The 22558-nt window shown below is 35.3% G+C and overlaps 1 protein-coding gene across 2 annotated transcripts in view; it reads left to right on the plus strand.

The window, feature by feature from the left end:
• The first annotated feature begins 1233 nt into the window (after positions 1 to 1233).
• LOC100159966 (3-phosphoinositide-dependent protein kinase 1) overlaps positions 1234 to 22558 on the plus strand; it is a 32898-nt gene continuing 11573 nt past the window's right edge. The window contains exon 1 of one of the 2 annotated variants that reach the window (XM_029491826.1): positions 1234 to 1334. Coding sequence is in view for 1 of the 2 variants with exons in the window: in XM_001950984.5 (XP_001951019.2) it covers positions 21179 to 21364 (186 nt within the window). In the remaining variant the exon portion in view is untranslated. Of the gene's footprint in view, positions 1335 to 20786; positions 21365 to 22558 lie in introns of those variants that run through there. The other variant, XM_001950984.5, reaches the window with a different exon arrangement.

Genomic DNA, 22558 nt, shown 5'->3' on the forward strand with positions numbered 1-22558 from the left:
GATTATAGGTACATAAGCCCAAGTTTTTGTTAAACATTATTGAGTTCCGAACCATTTACTGACTTATTACGATGTCAAAACGCTCTATACCTAAGTAACTGTTCAAAGCATAAATTATAATAAATATACTATAATATATAATATTTATATTGCTGTATAGGTAGGTAGAACATTTTTTTTGTCGGTGATGATGGGTAAATATACTTAAAATAATTTGGAAGGAAGATTTGATTGGTTGAAGTAAAATCATAATTACTTTTAAAGAGATAAAACAACCAATAACCTTTAAGGACAAATCATTAAGTAGAATCTAATACTTTTCTAAAACATCTTATTATGTCATAATATTATCAGTTTTTCATAAGTACAATTATTATTTTCGTAGTTATTTAAAATACATAAAAGTATTTGATGATAATATTTCCATCATAATTCATTTGATTCAGAACTGGACAGCGGACACTGCAGACCCTCCCACCACGGCTCACAGCATATTTAATCTAATAATTTAATTATATGGGTAATCATCTTTAAATGATAAGTTATCTAACAATACGCGCAAGTGATGAATTAGATAATTATATCATATTTAATATAAAATGTAGATGTAAATGTAAGAGATAAATATTTGTGTGGCGTATATACAAATTAATACGCCCCCTCCCCCAGATCTTCGCTCTAGACCCGTCACTGGTTTCGCTATTTCGTCGAGTTAAAAATCCGTAACCATACGTACATAGTCCATACCATAAAAGGTCACCTGAAACTAAGCCAAACTAACAGTAACGGTTTTTTATTTTTGGAGCCCTTAGATAGTAATTTATACACTGTCACACTCACTGTTCTGTTAAGGTAACACAAGTGTATACAACGCGTATTATAGTCACGTTACTAATATAGTCATGAACTCAAATACACTTGCTATAAATATATTATATCATAATAGTTTCTAGTGTTTCTACACACAAACATGATAGAAAAACAACTATTATTGATAAATAGTTTCGATTTTGTACTTATCTTGGGCATGAACATGCGATCATCGGTTTCTATTTATGCGCATACCTAACAAACACACTTCATATTGGTATAATTGCTCATTACACAAGCTATGTAAAAATATATTATTACTCTTTTGCAAAGCGAAATATGATGATAATATTGTTAGACAATATATAATATCTTATAAGAATTTATATACTATAATATATACTGACTAACAACTATTTTCAGGAAACACTCGAACCGCGGTGGTCAAACAAAAAGATACAAGAGCCCATAAAATCCACATCTCACAAGCAACTAGGATCACGTATGGTGTTTGATTGAATCGCGTAAGTAAATATATTATAACTAATAAATATAAAATAATAATACATAATAATTAACAGTGTTATATTGATAACCAAATATAGAAATATAAAATAAAAATATTGTAACTGGCGAAAAGTTGTCTCGGAAACTGTATTATACGTGCATTATATTTTATAATAATTTTCATTTTTCTTAAAAATAAAAATAAAATAATAATAATATATTTATTCAAATCATCATAGTAAAACAGTTGAAAAAATAAACGGAAGAATAGTTGTGTTTCAAAATAATTGTCACCCAAAAGGATAGATTAATAGTTGGCGAATATATTATGTGCGTATAATACAGCCATTCAGGTATATATATATATAACTAAAACTTTTTTTTCTGAGTGATATTTATATTATATTATATATACATAAAGTAGGTAACAAGTTTGGACAAAAGTCCAAACTTGTTACCTACTTTATACTTTACCTATTTTATACTTTATTCTATCGTCTGTCTATCGTACGTCGAGTAGTAACATAAGTATTGTAAATATATATATTATATAGTTACTATCGTCTTGTATATACATACATCAAACTCATAACATGATATTAATATATTTAGTAATTACTTAGCGTTATTTTAGTGGTCGGACACGGTTGTTCGTAGAGTGTAAAATTTAGCGGTCATCGACTGGTGCGCGCGTGTGCATACGTATGCATGTAATCGTCGCCCCCACTCTCCCCCCCAACCGATCGGTTCGTCGAATAGTTTTTTTTATAAAATAAAAAACGGAATTTTTTACGATGCACTTTTATTATTATGGTTCCACGTGCAGCGCGTAAAATGTGGTGGGCTGGTATGCTCTCTCTGTCTCTGCAGCGTCTCGATTGTTTCGTGCACATTATACAGGTTTTGTGGTAGGCCCGCAATAAAATACAACAACAATAAATAACATTATACACGTGCGTATAATATAATTTTAACAACAATCATCGTCCATACCTACGCAATCAGGAATCGAAGTACGATTTATTGTGTTCCCAACTACCTTCCACACCTCTCAGCCACCTGAAATATAGATATTTAGCGGCATATTGAACTAGTTATTGACGAGAGAAAACTACATAATATGTTTTGTTACTTAATCAACCTCGACATTTAAGTCGAATAACTTGGAATATAAGTATATGTTATTTCTTATAAGTTATAGTGTTAATTGCATAATAATATACATATTAATAAAACTTATTTTATTTGGTTAATAACCAAAGTTAGGGTTTTAAAGTAAAATTTAAATTGTAATGGCATTCATAATGTCAAAAAACAGAATGACGGAAAGCACTTTTCACAAATCTATTCTTTTTTTAACATCAATACCTATTATTTTTATCGTACGCTCTGTGCATGCTGTATTTTACTAAGTATACCGCGGTAGTCTATACCAATTTCGTACAATGGACTTAACAGCTAAACGAGAGTGCATTTTTCGTCTGCCATCATTATCGGGCCTCGGGGATACAAATCGAAAATGTCGCAGTTTTTATCCTGAACGGAGGAGGATAAATTTGCACCGCGAGAAATTTAGACTGGGAGAGATACTCACTCTTCGCGTGTACCGTGGAGATGCGATGACACGGTACACACGTCTGTCGTACCCACTATTATGCGTACCTATATCGTGTTCCTATATACGTGCGTGCGTGCACGATAATAATATAACCGATGCAACGAGGTCGGCCCGTCGTAGACAACGTGTCTTAGCACATACACATAGGTACTCCTGTTTTTTTACGACTGCGTAAAAATCTTATAATATGTATAAGTATGTACATACTCTCGACTTTACCGCCCCTGAGAAAAAAAACAAACAGGTATTCCCACGGCCACGCGTAGGTATAGCATGTGTTGTACTTACAATTGCTCTGCTATATACACGGATAACTATCGTGCGTATAATCTTTATATATAATATCGACGCCCCAGTTCAAAACTGCAACAACTCGAGTTATAACAAATTCGAGTTATGTACACCATCTTATAGACGATCTTGTAACGATTTCAGTTCAAGAACACAATAAAATATAGTTAAATTATTGACCACGAGAGAGCATTTTCAAAATTATAATTTACATTAAGTTACATAGAGAAACAATATAGAAAACACATTATACCCAACAAACCAATTATTTGGGTTGTTGCAGTTTTGATCTGGGGCGTCGATTTTATGCATTTATATAGTTTATACACCAATAATAATAATAATATAATATAATTTAATAATTATTATTATATATTTATATAAGAACAAATCGAATAACGCGTGGTACTGAACCCAAATCCAATCTCTTTCGTGTATTTATGCATGTATTTGTGTGTGTGTGTGTGTAGCGTGTGGTAGGTATGGGTGGCGTGTTTACTCTTTCGCGAATAACAGGAAAACTCGGCGTTTCGCAGCAGTCGAGGTTATTGGGTTTCGTCGAATATTATAATAATTTCGTATACGATATTTAAACATACGGTGTATACAAACAACAACCGTGCGTGGGGAATTCGAATTTGTCAAAATCGTAATATATATACTTGGTAATTTATTCAAATTTTTATATACCAGTGGGTGTTTACTCTCCTATTATGAACGCATGCAGTGCATTATAAAACAAATATTTATTAATACTTACGATTCGCCGAAAACTCGGTCGACGTGTTTCCAAGGAGTGGCCAATCGGGCTTCTAAAAGTTGATATTCGATTTACGAGTAGGAATGTATATATTATGAATTTTCAATTGCGTTCCCGCCAAACACGAGGTGACGCATCGAATTCTACTAAAGGTAGGTTACACCGGCTAATTTACGCAATTTTTTTGGGGGGGTATCCTTCCTGTACCACCATAGTTCCAAATTTGCTCGGAAAAAGTGTTTTGGCGGGAAACTTGGAATCTATATAGTATGTACAAAATATATACCACACAATATTTTGGATGGTCTGATTTTTCAAACGGTTCAATCGGATATCTTCATTGTAAGCCGATCATTCCAATAATTATAGTCACATCTTATATTGGCGCAAGGACGCACGTTTATTAACTCTGTTCGTCAAGGATTATCCAGTTTCAATATACCTACACGAAAAAACATTTGTTTCATAAATAAATAGTATTTCAATTCCAGAAATTAGTTTTTACCGAAAATCTAGTAAATTTTCTAGAAAAATATATAATTTCCGAAAATGTAGGTTCTTGGGTTCGGTGGCTTTTCCAAAATAGGTACATTGCAATAATACACCGAAATAGTAATAACAACTTCGTCAGAGCTTAGGACAAGAATAAATCACGTTTTCTATAATTCAATGGTAAAACTTATCCTCCAAGTTAATACCAAAAGTTTGAAACGTTATACTAAGAATAATACGATGAAGCTGAGTATCATCCAAATATATGATCGAAATCAAATAATTCTCAGAAAATATATTTTCTAAATACGTCTGGTGTACATTAATGTTTGGCTTCGATAGACATCCCAAAATACACGAATTCACGAACAGGCACAGCCTCGGATCATAACGATTTCGTCTGCCGAGTTTGGCGCATGTAATTCCAACAATCTCTGGTGGTGGACCAAACAATTAAAAAATCTAGTTTATTGAGGGTTTTTCTGTACGACAATGACTCACGGGGATGTCCAATATCTATAAATGTAATATTATATTATACCTACTTGTTTATGCGTTATGCCTATAGTCCATTTATATTAAAATGTATAACACAATAAAAATATTATTATAAATTAATATTATTATGCGGTGTGTGAGTGATACGCGCGCGCACGTTTACAAGATGCGCGGCGCCGACGACCGTTTTGTAATAATAATAACAATTTGAAATTTTGAATGACTGTGCACGTGGTAAATAATAAATATATATATAGGTAAGGTATATAAATATAGGTATACGTACCCGCGACGACGGGTGTAGTATTTAACCGCCGCGCCGCCGTCGCCATATATAGTATATACTATATAATATCGTCCCAGACGGCGCCCCTTCCCCCCTCGGTGGCGGCACCACCGCCGTCACCTCCACTCCTGTTGGCTGCTGCTGCTGCTGCTGCTGCCGCTGCCGCTGCACGTGGCGTAGCCGTACGACCGGGGGAAAGGTTCAGTGAACTCTATCTGGCGGCGGCGTTCGTTCCGCTCGGTCGTCCCCTCACGCCGTCGTCGGCCGCCGTCAGCCCGCAGCCGCCGCGCCAAGCCGTGTAACGTACGCACGTCGGCGTGTTTGCCGCCAAAACGCGCGGTAAGGGTGAAAAGGGCGCGGTCGTACCCGGGTCAGTTTTGTATAATGCCGCCGCAGACACACCCCGGCGGCGGCTTATAGTTGGTGAAAAATCAATACGCGCGGCAAAACCGTTCGTGCAATAATATAATATAACACGATATCGTGCGTAGGCCCGTGTATAATATATGAACAGGTAATATAGGTATACGATCGTTCTTGAGCCCGGTGAGGGGATGTTGACGAGCCGGGGCGGAGGAGCGTCGCCGAGACGTGTGTAACCGTGACCGAGGTGTAGATAGTGCCGCGTCGTCTCACCGCTGGTATTTGTAGTAGTAGTATTATAGGTTTCCCGCTCGAGTTTTATTATTTCCCCTCCCACCGAGCAGGGCACCACGGTTCACCGGCGGTGATTATCCGACGACGTAAATCCGTTTACTGGTAACAACAATAATAATAAACAAAAATACCATTGACCGTCTATACATTACGAGACGACTATGCCTCAGAATTTATCTTTTACTCCTCGTATTGATATATTATGATATGTGTTGGCTTTTTTAACGTGGTTTTTAGGTGGAAGGAATTTCGACGATGTGTTGTTTATTATACGTATTATTACTTGTTCTCCTAATATTGTTATTCTATTACAATATAATACAATGCGTGTAACGACTTTTTCGGTGTACCCTGACAAGCTTGAGAAGTACCTAACACATATCGATAATATGTGCATACATTATAGACATTATGCTGTAATTATAGGCAGAACTTAATGTAACTATTAATAGTTGAGTAGCTGGCGCGAATATATTATCGTAATAAAATGTAATACAATAATATTATAATATATTAAAATCATCGCCGCAGCCGTCCGTGTGTTAAAATTATGCAATTATCGGCTTCGGAGAATCCAATTATTCGTCAATTTATTATTTTAATGTATACAATTAAAATTGTGTTACTCGTAAACAACCTTGCGCGACGCACAGCGCGTAAATAGTTTGGATGATCCGCGTATTGGGAAACACGGAATTCGTTCTCGAGTAAAAATGACTTATCAGTTATCATCTCAATTCTCAAAACACTGTTTGAATTGGTTCTAATACGTATAAATATAGGTATCAGTTGAGTGAAATTGTGCACTTAAAAGTGGGTAGAATATTCAACTAGTTCTGAACGAATTATACAATTTGTTGCGAATCGTTTGACTGAAAACTTAATTCAAAATTATATTCTACCTACTCAAATTTATTTTTATTTATTCAAAAAGAGATCTAATGTGAAACCTAAAATCTAAAACAAAAAGCACACAATTGAAGTAAAAATACAGCTAAAAATGAAAAGTTAATAGGTGAACAAATTAAAAAAGGTGGATAAGTGGATGTCACTCTGCTGTACAGTAGATTACAAATCGGTCACTGTATAATGGATGGTATTAAATTTGAATTCAAAGATATATCATTGTATACGAAAAACGATTCTGAGCGGTGACGATTTGTCAGTATGGATATTTTATATTGTTATTGCTTATTAGTTATTATTATTAAGAGGACTTCGTACCCGCATGTGTTATCTCCGTCTTACAGACGTACGACATAGCAATTTTTCGTTTGCTAGTTTCAATAGGGAGCTGTTATTTTTGATTTTAGAGTGAATTGACCTATTATCAAACTTTTAGGTAACAACATTATCTGTACCTTCTCGTTGGTTTTTTAAGATATTTTAATTTTTAAATGAGTTATCACTTATCAGCATGTAAAATATTAATGTTTGAAAATGCTCATAACGGTAGCCGGCAAGTTGCATTAATACTATAAAATTACAACCTAATAATCAAAATCGTTATTCTTGGTTATGTAATATGTAATTTCGTTCAAATTTGAACATAAAATAACTATAAAAAACTGTGTTTCTATATTTTTGGGATTTTTTGGTTACTTACAGAATAACCTTCTTACGTGGAACCTTGTAGTAAGTTTTCAATCCTTGGCTGTAAAAGTTGAACATTTTATGAATTTTTAACTACAAAATCATTTTTAAATTTTGAATTTGATAAATTTTATCAAATATCGAACCTTAAATACTTAAAAAAAAAATTGTGCCTATGTATTTTTAATATTTTTCAACTGCTATTTAAGCAAATATATCAGGAGCCTTGTTTTAAATTTTTACGCTTTTTCGCCAAACAAATCAAATTTTATTGACATTCATAGAAATAAAAACTAAAAAAACACCTAACCTCCCCAATGCACAAACAATATTCACTTTCCCATCGAACAAGATGTTGAAGTTGAAAATCTAAGCATTATTTCGCAACTACTTATCGTGTGCAAAGACACAAAAAAAAATTAAAAAAACACATTATTGTAAAACCAATACAAAATCGCTCCACTCAGAATCTAAAAAATTAATTCCTGTCAAATTTCGAGTTTACAATTCGTAAAAAATGTGTTTTGTAAATATAGTATACCTAGCATATAATTTTTTGTTTTATTATTTATTTGAATTAATTTCAACTTATATTTAATATTTTGTTATCTGATTTAGAAGAGTATATAAACTATAAGACTATTATTATGTTATAGATATTTTAGTGGTATACCTACTTTACTATTTATATTATATATTTATTTTATTATTTAATAGTAATATTTAGTATTAACAAATACGTGTATATAATATATATACAGTTTATAATGTTCTGAATGCTCATAATAAGTTTTACTTGTATTTGTACTGACTAGCAACACGGTTAACCATGCCTAGGTTAATTCTAAAAACTGTTGTCTGTGTTGTGTTTAATCATTAAAATTTTTTTTTTTCATTATATAAAAATAAAGTAATTTACAATCTGTAATATTTATATACAATACTCTAAGTACATTTGATAGCTAATATATGTACATAACATGAAATGGCTTGAGGAGGAAGGCCCTCCAGTGTGGATACCTTCAATTTTTAAATTATAGTCAAAAAAGTTGGTTTTATTATTAAATCGAGAGTTTATCTGAAATTCTGAACCATTGTATGTTACCCGTATCTTCTAGGAAAAAATTCGTATTTTAGAAATAACTTAAACGTATAAGCTACCCGGGAATCCACTCGTAGGCGTCGTCGTGTATTACCTAACCCATATAGCTTCCTAGAGGATGCGCTTCTACCACTCGTAAAATACCAACTATACTATATCATATTATTATTATTATTATTATTATTATTTTTACTAGTCGGTATACTGATGTGGCCTTCCATTCCGTCGTTGTTCCCAAAATTCATAGGACCTATTATAAGTATCTAAAGTGTGTCGTGAATTTACATAATACATGCAACGTATCGACTACCATCGAGTGTGTAAGTGATTTCTGCTGAATTCCGGTCTCGGTCCAGACTTCAGACACACCCCCTGCAGGCCGCGATAATCTGACTTTATTATTGTTTGCATGTCCGGTCGTCGGCCCATATGTTCCTTACAATAATGTGGTATTGTGTATACTACTATATTATTGTCGTTTATATTGTCCCTCGTTCATATACGAATGTATGTATACATATATTAGGCTGACTGGTCTTTATAGTCTCATACTGGTCGTTAGAGCTACGCGTTACTGCATATGCTACAGCATCCGAGTACCCCGCCACAACACGTCTAGGAAACGCACTTATTTAAAACAATCTTGCATAACGTAGTTGTATAATAAATGTGATTCTTCGAAAAATTATCGAGTCGAGTTTTGCCGTTTTTATACTTTGGTACTTCCAATGCATAAATTATATTTTATCGGCGACGAACGGGTGATGTGGGCAGGCTTTGAGATAAGCCACAACAACGAAAACCGTTGCCTTATATTTTAGAGATCCAGGAACACTTGAACGGGTTAGTGGGTGGAATGAGTGTAGAGGTTGTTATTTTATCGGACTTCGTCGGCAATAGTATAAGGTCCCGTTTGCGTATTACCGTTTCGTTTCGTTTCGTTATTCACGTCGAGGACGCTCGCGGAACGCGCGTATTCGCGCACAGCGACCAAACTCTATAAATCTTAAAATAACAACATAAATCATTGTAGTGCGTGACGTACCATGTAAGCTCAACCTTGATACGCCTGAAATGTATTTTTAAATACTATTTACGAGCGAAATTCCAGCCGAGTTTGACACGTATATGGTGTATGTGATGCACATCGCCATTATGTATTATTATTCCGACAAATAAAAAAAACAACAACAAAATATATTCGCTCACATATTACAAGATCACGCTCTCCGGAGATGAAGTTGAAACGCTGGCTTTTCAGTTCGTTAGCATTGAGATGCTTTTCACTATACTGATTTTATCTTCCGTACATTCAAAACTCGACCAACCAAATTTTTAGTATTTTAGACAAGCACGATTAATTTTCAATTTTCTTCAATTTTTTTTTGTTTTATTGTTAATAAACATATTTATTAGGTTTACAAGTTTTTTAATTCGAAATATTTAATGATTTGAATGCTTACAGGCTGACAACTATAATATTATTACGAAGTTGTGTAAATTTAGAAACTGTGATTCACAATAACCTCAATAGTTTGACTATTAAAACTCGACTAAAATGTCTTCTCTAAATGATCGAATTACACTAAATAGCATGATAATATATTCCAAAGTGTGTCGACTCGACCTTATCTCCTTTAACGCTGTGCATACAACAATATTATAATATTATAATGTAAATATGCACCTATACAGGGTGGGCCGTGGTGTTTTTCCTCGTTATCCCGTATATATTATGTTTTACGTAGACTGTTGGGGAAACTTCTACCAATGCTCGCCCTGTATGTAGTCGCTGCATGTTGGCCAAGGACGCCGATATATTACCATTATATTTTATAGTTGCGTGTTTGTGAGCGGCGCTGCTGTGTATACAATATTACGCTTTTAACTAAGAAAATGTTAAAAGTTTTCACGCTTATGAAATTTTTCACTTTTCAGAAATCGGTTTCCGAGAAGAGGTTAGCTTTTTTTATTTTCCGTCAGATTACGTCAGTGCACGCCAGAATAGTGTTTCGGAGTACCCGCCGTCCAAGTGGCAGTGATAGTATACCGAGAATCACGAACTATTTTGTAGTGGCCAATAAAAATATTTTTACCCGAAATAAATATAATTTACTACAATTTTAGACTTTTCCGTATTTCGAATGACTCACACACTGCTCATACGGTCGCTCACTAATGAGAACCAACAAGACCAAGTTATATAATTCATCAGTTAATTTTGTAGTTATTACTTATGTGGACTAATAATATTATGAGTGTTGGTGTCATGTATTTCTTATAATATTTCGAGGACTACTACGTGGGTCTTAGGCTTTAGCTCGGTTATAATAAGTAATAATATACACAGGTAAGTATTAACCTACCGTATGTCTGTATTATTAATATAAATATTAATATATTATTAAGGCAGGTAAAACAATATCCTTGAAAATAGAGGCTGACATATTGCCTGAGCTCACAATCGTTTTTCGATGCATTGATTTACCATTGAATTCAAATGCAACTTTTAACATATCCATTACTGTTTGAATTATACATATTATATGCATTATTTGAAACATAGCTAGGTATACTATACAGCAGACTAATAATAACGGATGTTATAGCTGTTTTTAATGATTCTATACTCTATATTATAATGAGATCCGTGTCGGGCGGCAACGTTCAGATGACGTCAACCGCTTCGGCCAAAGCTTCAGAACGAAGCCACGCCCTGCGCTTAAGTTGGCCGCCCGGTACTGCAGATCTAATTTTGAATGGAGTATACAATAGTTTTAATTTGTAAGTCTGCGTGTAAGGTTTGATTTGTGACGTAAAACGGTGCATTTGTAATTATTAGTGGGAAGGTTTTCTTTTGGGCTGCATGAATGTTTGTGAACAGAAGTAATTTTTGAGTTAAACGTCATATGGCATGATTTGTTTTCATTAATTTTTACTTTTCACTTTTGATACTTCGAATTACGATTATATATTGTGTAAGTATGATTGGGGATTATTGGAAGCTGTAGATTTTTATAAATTGAGAGAATGCAGATCTCGGGTTCAGCAACTGGAGTAGTGTGGAAGGGGGAAGTTTTCTTTTCCTGCTATACTGTAGTACTGTAACATTTATTATTGATAAAAAAAAAATGTAAAAACAGATAGTAATATGATTGTTAGTAAGTGGCAAAATAAAGTTTACATGGGACATGTCAATGCTAACTATCATATGTAACGACCTGTATAATACGTTAGTTTGGATGTTCAGGGTAAACCTAATTTGATAACAAATCGGGACCAGTATTTTTGAGTAGTATGCTCTTCGATCACATATTTGAATACAACGCATTTCACATTTCGCAGACAATGTATAATGTAATTTATATAATATTATTATCTATGATGAGTCTCTAAAAATTTGTTGTTTCTTCGTACAACCGCGGTACAGGGTTCTATGTTTTTCGGCGTACCACAGTGGCACAGTTAGCCACACACATATTTATTTTGATTTTTGAAGGAGCGCATAATACGAATGTGGTTGTTAATTGAAAATGTCTGAAAGGAACGTTCCTTGATGAATTCCATAGGAAAAATGATTTAAAATTGCTATTTGCTAGACATGCACTTAGTCACCCAGAACTCAGAAGAATTGCACAATATTATAATAATAGAAAGTATAATGGAAAGAAAAAGATCACCAGGATGACCTCTTATAAGTGAAATTGCGAGTAACCTTTAAAAGCGGAGAAAAAGAGCAGTGAACAAACCTTCGAGTTGAAAAAATAAAATAAATATATTTAGCATCTAATGGAAATAAAACTGGTATCGACTTATATTTGGGAGGCTTATTTTGAATAAGGGAGCTTACGCCAATACGGCTATACGTCACACCCTATTCGCTCTTTTATTTATATCGGGAGAGGGTCCCAAATAATATTATATTTTTAATGCATGATTGTAGCACTGAATATACTATTATAAATATTATATTATAATGTTAAATAATATTATTATATATTAATAATAGTTCTTACTCACAAGTCCTGAGTGCGTTACGTTAATATTATTCGAATTTCCAATTAAAGACGCACCCACCAAATTCTGTAGATCAGGAACCACAGAGTTTTAATAACTTCTTAACTCATAATAATATTATGATGAATGTTTTTCCAGAGTTGTTTTCGCAGTCGCGTTCTATCAGTTATGACAACGGCCATTTCGATAATATTTTAATAATATGTACTGCACAATCTGTATACTTATGTAATATTTAAAATACTATAGGAATAATCGGCTTATTGTAATATTAAAATATTATTATTGATAACTCTGAAAATTACTCGCGACCTTTTACGAGTTGGTGGGGTTAACAGGTGATAGTGACGTGATGGTCACCAAAAACGATAATATATGAACAACAAACGTCTACAGCCTTTGCTGCCCTGGCTTGATGTAATATTATTATAAATTAAAATGATTGGCGTGCGGTCGATTGATTTCAGTATATTATTATCGTGTTAAAATTATCTTAAACAATAAATTGTGTACTATAATATTATAATGTATTTAGGTATACGTATGTTGTACAATCATTACACATTAAACAATATTGTTATTATTTATCGGGTAGTCTGCAGGTACTTCGATGTTGTTTTGTTTCCTTATTTGTATAATATGCTATTAATATTTAATATACAGTCGTCATTCTGAGTTTAATATTATAATATCACATATTACACGCGCCATGTAGGTATATTATAATAGGTACTATAATGGTACTTATAAGTTATAAGTTACAATATATATATATTATTATATTGTTATACGCGCGTCGTTAAAAAAACGTTCCAGACGTTCAGGTCGCACAGAATTAATATAAATTACTATATGCACGGCGTAAGCGTACCTAAATACTTGTACGAAAATTACTCCAATTTGCCCTCCCCTCCTCTTCGGACCCCTCCCACCCCGTGACCGCCCACAAGACGTCTAGCGCGAGTGAGCAAGCGGGCGGGCGGGGCCCACACAATATAATTGGTGGCGTATATAAATGTTTTATATTATGGCGTATTGTGCGATGATAGTTTTTTATCGTCGCGGTCTGTTCATTGAGTAATCGTATAAAGTATATCAATGACGAGTACGTTTTTTAAGTGTGCCACGGCGTGTTTTCCTCGTGTTTAGCATTCCAGTTAGTAGTCCTGATCGTTGAGCCACACGTGTGTGTGTGTGTATTATTATATGAATTCTATAAATTATATTACCTAAACATATTGTTGTAGTGGTGAGTGCGTAGCGAGAAATGAGTTATACCGATAAAACGGATTTGTTGAGTGCATATTATAATATATGCATAAACATACATTGTACATTATATTATTATTGTTATTATTATGATAATAGACTATAGTCTAAACATATATTAACGAAATTAATTTACGACTGGATAACGATATTCACATGTCAGACACGATGTCACGTGACCCCGAGTTTTTTTTACTTGTATTATATCAATACAACAATAATATTATTGGAAGACATGTAGATTTATTTTCCGAAACCCGTACTAAAAAAAAAATAATTTATTGTACTATAGAAAAGAGTGGAACGTGTTTTTAATATATATATTATTGTAATGTCGTTGTCGTATAAGAACCCTCTGACAAAAATTCATTCTAATTTATTACTAATTAAAAGAAAAAAACATTTGGTAACTGTGCAAATTATTACGAATCTATAATAGGTAATGAACTAATCGAAGTATACCCTATAGACTAATAATAGCCTATACTAATATTAATAATATTATATTATAGTATATTATAAAATGTCCCCATGCTTAACGTGAAAAATATCTGGTCAAAATTTCGAAAAATATATCTACAGAAAAAATATCTGTTCTATAAATTATATAACCTTATACAATAAAAAAAAAATTATACGTTATCTAATAATACACAGAAGTTGGAATATTATTAATACATTTTTAACAATAACTATAATTCTTTTAAAAATGAATCGATATACATTTTCACGTTACGGCGTAACCATATATATTTTTCATGATTCGTGCTCATACTTAGTAGTTAGTACTATCTATATAGGATCTATACTAATCAGATAATATATGCTCCTTAATACTAAAAGGTGAGGCGAGGTGTAGTAGAAGATGACAAATAAAAACGAGGATTTTGGACTGTCCCAGGTGTATATTTATGGGTATGGTTAAGGGGGTTGCAGCAACAACACATTGTTCAAGAAATTAGTGTATAAAAACTTTCAAGTTTTAGCCGTCCGCAATTGTCGCCAAACAAGTGTTTGGGGTCGTCGACACTACATGTTACATAACATACTGATACACTACTGCTGCATACAACTCTATTAAATTCTTAACGCTACTGGTTAAAAAAAAAATACAAAATCCAAACTGCAGGTCGGTATTCTTTTTATTTCGTCTAATCTAGAAATAGAACGAATTTCGACCATATGCGTTGCAACCTTATAATATTATTATATGGCTTTTCGTATTCCACCCGCCACCGCATACAGCACCATTGCGGCGTTATTGTTGTTCAACTTTTAGAAAGTCGTCGTGTACGCTCTAATTAATTGATATATATTTTTTATCACCCGTATCATATAATATGTTTGCTTACATATTTCGTTTCTTCAGAAAATAAAGTAATATCAATATTGAATGTAGTTATAAGTTATAAGTTATAAGTCCTTATAGCTGTTACGGATCCGCAGAACGCATTTTTAAAAAACAAAGTAACACAGATGACGGGGTAATTTCCGAACCCATCAACTAGGACATAGTGTTTTACAATATATTATAATATAACATAAACAATTACGTTTGCCGAACGTTCCGATGTCCTAGCTATTTTGTAAAATTGGTTATAGTAAAATCAGTGCAGTGGCGGCGTATAATATAATACGTAATATATTATTTTGTATATTATACAGATTGGGCCATATGGCTCACATCTCAGGACCCCGAAACGTCAGGTTTGTCAATTAAATTTGTTCACACGGTAACACTTAATCAATTATAATATTGTGTATGTACATGGGTGTGTGTGTGTGTGTATCTGCGTGTGAGTGATTACTATTGTAGTATTAGTTATTTCATTATTTTTGTTCAAATTTTCTAGTTTAGTATATTTTATAAATCTTCGGTTAGGTATGTAACTATGTAAGATAATTTTGTTTTTTATTAATTTAATGTTTTTAATTTATATTAACAGCGTTTATATAATGACCTAATGCTGCACTTCATTGCCCATTAAAAATTCCAACCCTATATGAAACTCAAACTTTGTTCAATTCGTTATTTAATAATTTAATATTCGGTGTAATGGTATTCAAAACTTAAAAGTGTTCATTGATCATTTTGAATCTCAAAATACGCGTGTAAGCACTGCTTTAAAATGCGAATTATGAAAATGATATATTAGTGCACACTTACATGCGGTGGTACGAAAAAGTACCTTAAAAATTGCAAGCCTTAAGCTATCATTGTTATTTGTTTAGGCTCTACACCTTGATCAGTCAGTGAGTCAGTCAGGATTAGGTATATTATATTATAGCCGGGATGCCCTGCGTTGTTCGTGAGACTAGCTTTGTAATTATGCAAGCAGTATATTGTCCGGTTATATCATTATTATAATATATTTTGTTGATTATTTTTATTCTTATTATTATATTAATTTGTTTATTATTTATATTCACCGAAGATTTATACTAGCTTAAAGATTTTTAACCCAGTCATTTTGATGGTTTTGACTAAATATAAAATACAGATCTAAAATTGTATTCAATCGTACTAACTATTTTATTTTTTGTAATCAATAGCAACCCTATAATAAACAAAAATGTATTATTATTATTTCTATAAATAATTCTCAAATTTGCAATAAAAAAAATTAAAGACCAATTATCGAGATTAAATACCTATAGCTTATAGATCCTTGGGATAGTGTAGATTTCTGATGGTAATAAAAAAATTTAAATCAGTCAAGTAGGTAGTTTCAGAAAGTTCCCCGAACAAACAAACAATTTTTCTTCTTTATATTAGTATAAATGTAGATAATACATATATAAGTAAATTATATTATACAAATTGCTTGATGGGTTATTGTAGGAAAACTATTTACTTTTTTTGTAATTTTTAAATAACGCATTTGTTTTTACTGTCACAAGATGGCATATACTAACGGTAACGAATATACATTATACATGCATAGGTATAATCTCTATATAGTTTAAGAACGAGTATAATTAACACATTTACGAAATAGGCGATTGACGATGTGATTTTTGTTGCTCGGGCAAGTGAATTAGTGAAACAACAACCAATAAAACGCTTGCCCATTTGTCGAAAATTGTTTCTGTATAATATTTTAGACGACGATGGTAATATTGTGTGAAATTATTTATCAAGTATAGTTTATTATAAACACCTGTTTAAATAAGCGTGGTGGACGTAATCGCGTGTGGTATAAGAACGTGGTATATCCGAAAAGTAAAACGATATAATTTATTAGGTATATTAATGTATTTAACATAGGTTTTGTGTGAATGTGATTGGTGCTGTTGAGTAAATATCTATCGACTCGTGTAAATTAACTTATGTGAAAAAAATTTTACGTACAAATAATATATGTGGGTATGCCTACATAAATTGAACTAGATTGTTTAAAATGTATTGCGCATAAATGTCTGGGTGAAGGAAAAAACAATTGACAATTTTCCGTAATTCGATTTTAGGTTTGGTCACCGCGGTATATTTTATAGCAGCTGTTTCTTTGCAAATTATTTACGGTTTAAATCGATTTCCGGACGGCGATCCTCGCAGTAAAATTGCAACCAGTCGACTGTGGCAATACCACAAGCTTAGCGATCTGCGGAAAAACTAAAAACAAAATACATAATTATACCGTGGTATGTAACACACTGTCGTGTGTATAGCTGTATACGACAATCCGTGCCCCCGTTCCGGGAAAACCCACGTGACTAGCTTAGACGGAAAGAGAAATTACCGCGTCGACGACCATTTATCATTAGATCCGCGTGAACAGGGTGCGCGCCCTCTTTTTTCGCTCTTTCCCCCGGCCCGACGTATATATTATATATATACACGTATACAACACGTTATTATATTCGTGTAGACGCTATAACCCCTCCGAGTAAGAGTGCAACGACCCTAGGAAGGTTCCGCCACCCCTCCCCGACTATATATACGATGCGTACCGTATTACAAATCCGTCGGGCCGCCGCGTGTGCCCTTTCGGGACGGCGACGACGACGACAACGACGAGAATGCTGTGCGCGCGTTTTCATTCACTCGCGACCGCCGCACATTCTTGTCCATTCGCGCCGCTGTTTGCACAGAGAAACAAGACGACAAGAGAGAGATACAGTTATAAAGAGAAAGAGGGAGAGAGAGAGAGACATTCAGACAGTTGCGAGTGAGAGAGTGTGTGGTGGTAATATTTCGCATTCCTCAGTGTTATAAGAGCGGAAATTCTTCATAGAAAGTCGGACACCGCCGCCGCCGCCGTACGCGAAACAATGGACGAGAGTCTGCGGCCGCGACGTTTTTACATCACGAATGTGTGCGAGGCGGACCGTCTGGGCCGGTGTGCCGTGCATGCAGACTGCAGACTACACACACATACACACCACCACCCCGCGACAGTGGAATGATCGTAATAATACCTATATAATGCCTTTTTTTGTTTTTTAAGTATATATATAGATGATATATGTACATAATATATTCTATATACTTATATACGTGATACGTCGTGTATGTATATTATTGTATACGCGCGTTATGTGATGTGTACAGGCGCCGCCGCCGCCGCCGCCGCCGAGGTCAACAGCCTAGCTCTGTGAGTCACACGCCGCAATAGCACACCGCCGTCGCGTTGCCAGTGACTCAGACACGTGGTGCGGGAGTCTCGTACTGGAAAACCGCCCCGGATGGTAGAATTTTCAAAACGAAATCACAGGATAGTCAGTAATAAAATAAAATAAAGTTGTAAATATATCGAAGCGTGAACGATATAATTTACAATTTAAGCTGTACGTTGTCTAGGCAAATTAATTAAAACAGATTGGATGGCTTCGGCAGTTCAGTGACTTTCGTTCTGGCTTGGGGTGGGTGAATGGGTGATGGTTAGGACTCGACGGCTGCCAATTATTGAGTTAATGTATTACAGCATAGGTATATATTGTATTGTTGGTATAGTATCTGTACTACGGTATCCGCGTGTTTTGTTTGAAATGGACTGTTTGACGTGGAAACCTTAAGAGATCGCCGCTGTTATACACGATTGGCGTGTGATATTGTCGTGTACACACCCCATGCGGCGGTCGGTTCTTTCGGTTTTAGAAACCATGTGCGCCACATTATATATATTCCCGTCAAGAATTGTATTCGCGGAAAATCACACCGGGCGGTGGCTGCAAAAGCGCCAAAACGTTTGTGTCAAAAATCAACAAGTCACGGAGGTGGTGGCAGTGGTGGTGGTAGAAACTGACGACCTTCGGCAGCGCGTATGTCCGTGAATCATTTTGTTACAACACTCCAACGAATAAAATAATAATAATACTCCTCCATGCTGTTTACAAACTCGCCCGGGTACACACGATAATTAGTAGTGGCCAATGTGTTTTTGTTTACAACAAATGTCGTTTGGCAAACGGACACTACGTATAATTATTAATATTACAGTACATACTCTGTAGTATAAAATGTAATAATATTAATTTATAAGATAAATATATTTATAGATAATATAATGATTTTGATTTCTAAATTTTTGGCGGTCCGCGAAAACACGTGTTAAAAACAATACCTCCTCATTGCCTAATTGTTTTACAGTATTACACAGCATACAATATTATCGTAATAAAATAATAATAATATAATCGTTATACAAGTATAATATAAGTGATTGGCTTATATTATATTTTCATGTTTCAGTGTTCTTTAAAAAAAAACCATTTTGTTTGACGTTTGTATTCGATGACCTATGATACTATAGTAATTTTACAACATTGTTAAATTGTACGACCTTCTTCGAAGGTATAGTTCAATGTAATCACTAACGTCCATTCATTTCAAATATCATTCAATTCAATCAGACATATTTAAAGAATCGGGTTTTCATCGTGTTATCTGTAATTTTTAAGGTAGGTATTGTAATTGATAGTTCCAATACTTAATATAGGTACGTGTACCTATCGATAAGTAAACTTTATCAATGGTAATAACTAATAGCCAAATTATTCCACATAGTATTATCATGATATATTATTATTATTATTAAGTATATAGAGATACGGGCATCACATTTCCGTCTTCCGGCATATAATATAGTAAACAGTCTAAAAATTCTTCGGTACGATGTCCCGGGAATTTTGGATAACATTAAAATATTATTATATTATTGTATACGTAAAAAGGCACGTGAAAGTAAGACGAGAAAGAAATAATGTATATAAATAAATAAAGCGTGATCCGAAAAAGAAAAACTTAGTCAGACGTTCATACATTCCACTCGGCACTGGGTAGGTCATCGGTGGTGCGGAAGGAGTGGTGCACGCATTTAGTTGTCTTTCAAACTTATTTTTCATTCATAAATCGTGTTGGTTTATCCCACCCTTGACCACTGTAAAACGTGGGGAGAAGAAAAATAATTTCGATGTTTTCCCGAGCGACGTTGTATTAATCCCGAACGAGCTGCTGGTGTGCTCTGGGGACAGTGGCGATTTCCGATTCGTTTCCGGTTGCCGGAGAGTGAGATGGACGACGCGAACCGAGAAATACCGAGAAGCGACAAATAAATGTAAAAAACCAAATGAAACAAAACAGCAAATAGAAACCGTACGGATAGAACGGAATGCGTGTCGTACAAAAGAGAATAACCGTTTTGGCGGGTACTTTGAACGGAGGATCCACTGTATTCCACACGGTCGGCGCACGGCGGCGGCGGCGGCAAACGCGATCCGCGCGTAGTCGCGTGTGTACAAGCGTATAACACGGCCAGGTCCGTACGCGCCGCCGCGGCAGTGGGGGACTTTTGCCCCTCCCCCACCGCGCCCCCACCCATGGATAGCCTTCGACAACGACGCCGCCGAGAGTGCGTTGAGCTCGATCAGAATTCAGAGGCGACCACCGGCAGACGGCAGTCTACTACAGTCAGTATTCGAATACCATCGTTCGCGACTGTTCGAATTTAGTCAAATTTCGTGTCTAAACAAATTTATTATTTACAAACATCGGAACTATAAAATATATTATAAACTCAAGTTGGGAAGCGTGAGTTCTGCTCACACCATCCCCGTGTATTTTGGTTATTTATTTTGTGTTTTCCTTAGTTCATATTTTATCTTATTTAAATTCGTGTATTAAATACCGATATCAATAAAGGATAAAAAAAAAAAAAAACTGAAATATCGCATATAAATCAAGTCAGCACCCGAGAGAAATACGTCGTCCCACCATGGTGAAACGCCGCCAACGCTGAGTTCGTTTCGCCGCTCTCCGCCCTTGTCGTTTACCGCGTTATGGATACCAAGACGTCCGCCTATCATCTAACCCATCACCATCATCATCTACACCAGCAGACGAAGAAACAAACTTCAGCCGCAGCAGTCATCGTCCGTTCTCGTCCAGTGCAGTTCGCACAAACGTTGGCCAGGGTTTTTCGTATTGGGCGCAAGGAGAAGATATCAAAAAAAGCCGCCAACAAGGTACGTGGGCATGATGCCCAGTTATATTTAAACTTTTTTTACCCAAAGTAGCATTATTGCCACTTCCGGGGCGCGCACGTGTCCCCAGCTACAGCGTGGGTGAATTTTCTCGCGCTCCGCATGAGTTTCCATATTTTTTCCTCCCTGTTTTGCCGCCCTCTGAAATTCGGCGGCCAGAACGCGCAGCACCCCTGACGACGAGCCTGAGAAGGCGCTTGCGCGTGGCGCCCGCGCTTTCGCGGCCACGATGTCGTCCGTAACCCTGTGCGCTTATCGTTACGTCACACCGTAGCTTGTGACGTATGTAAACATAACCGGATGCTGTCTAGCCGGTTGGCTCACTCTCAGGATCGCAAGAATTTGTCCGGGTCGTCTCAATATCGATTATTTATTTATTATCTCCGAACTCATTTCGGTCGGTCCGGTAAGACAAGAGTGGAATAAAATGCATTAAACCTAATCAGTCGAATCGGTCGTTCCAGAGGGATGTGGTTTGACCTACTGGCCTTCTTTTAAGTTCCCCGCCTCCGCGTGCTTTCCGTCACACGGCCGTGCGGGCGGACGGTTTATCGATTCTGAAAAATTCGCGTCCGTGTCGTACACGTCTTGTGTGACGGATACGAAAACCCATACTCCTCCGACGGGGGGATCCGTTACTGCTTGTGTCTCGTGCAACAACGTGCGAGGAATGCGCGTTGTGTAATATTCTAATAATAATAATAAATAACGATCGGCGCGCGTGGATGCGTGTGTACCGCCGCCCCTACCACCGTGGACAATGACCCACATACCGAAGGAACGAGAAACGCGACCGCCGCTGTTTTTTTTTTCACTTTGCCGATATAACATAATAACAATATTATGTACCTTATACCTGTAATGGGTTTTCCGTCGCCCTCCGATAACGTATCAGCGTGCATTGTCTACAGTCGAAGGGTATCAGTGCGTTTTTTCCCTCTTATTATTTTTATTTTCTTCGTGATAACACGAATGTATACAGAGACCGCATCACCGCGAATGATAAGTAATAATAAATAATAATAATACCATTAATATTACGAAATAACGGTGGAGCCGTCTGACGGCCCGTCGTGCCTCCTCCGGCGGAACGATTTCGCGGAAAAATGGGTCGTGTTGTGTCTACGGCTGAGAGAGATATTATTAGATATTATTATTAATTCGTACACCAGACAG

This window comes from Acyrthosiphon pisum, chromosome A3 (genome assembly GCF_005508785.2).
Source record: "Acyrthosiphon pisum isolate AL4f chromosome A3, pea_aphid_22Mar2018_4r6ur, whole genome shotgun sequence".
NCBI classification, from domain to species: domain Eukaryota; kingdom Metazoa; phylum Arthropoda; class Insecta; order Hemiptera; family Aphididae; genus Acyrthosiphon; species Acyrthosiphon pisum.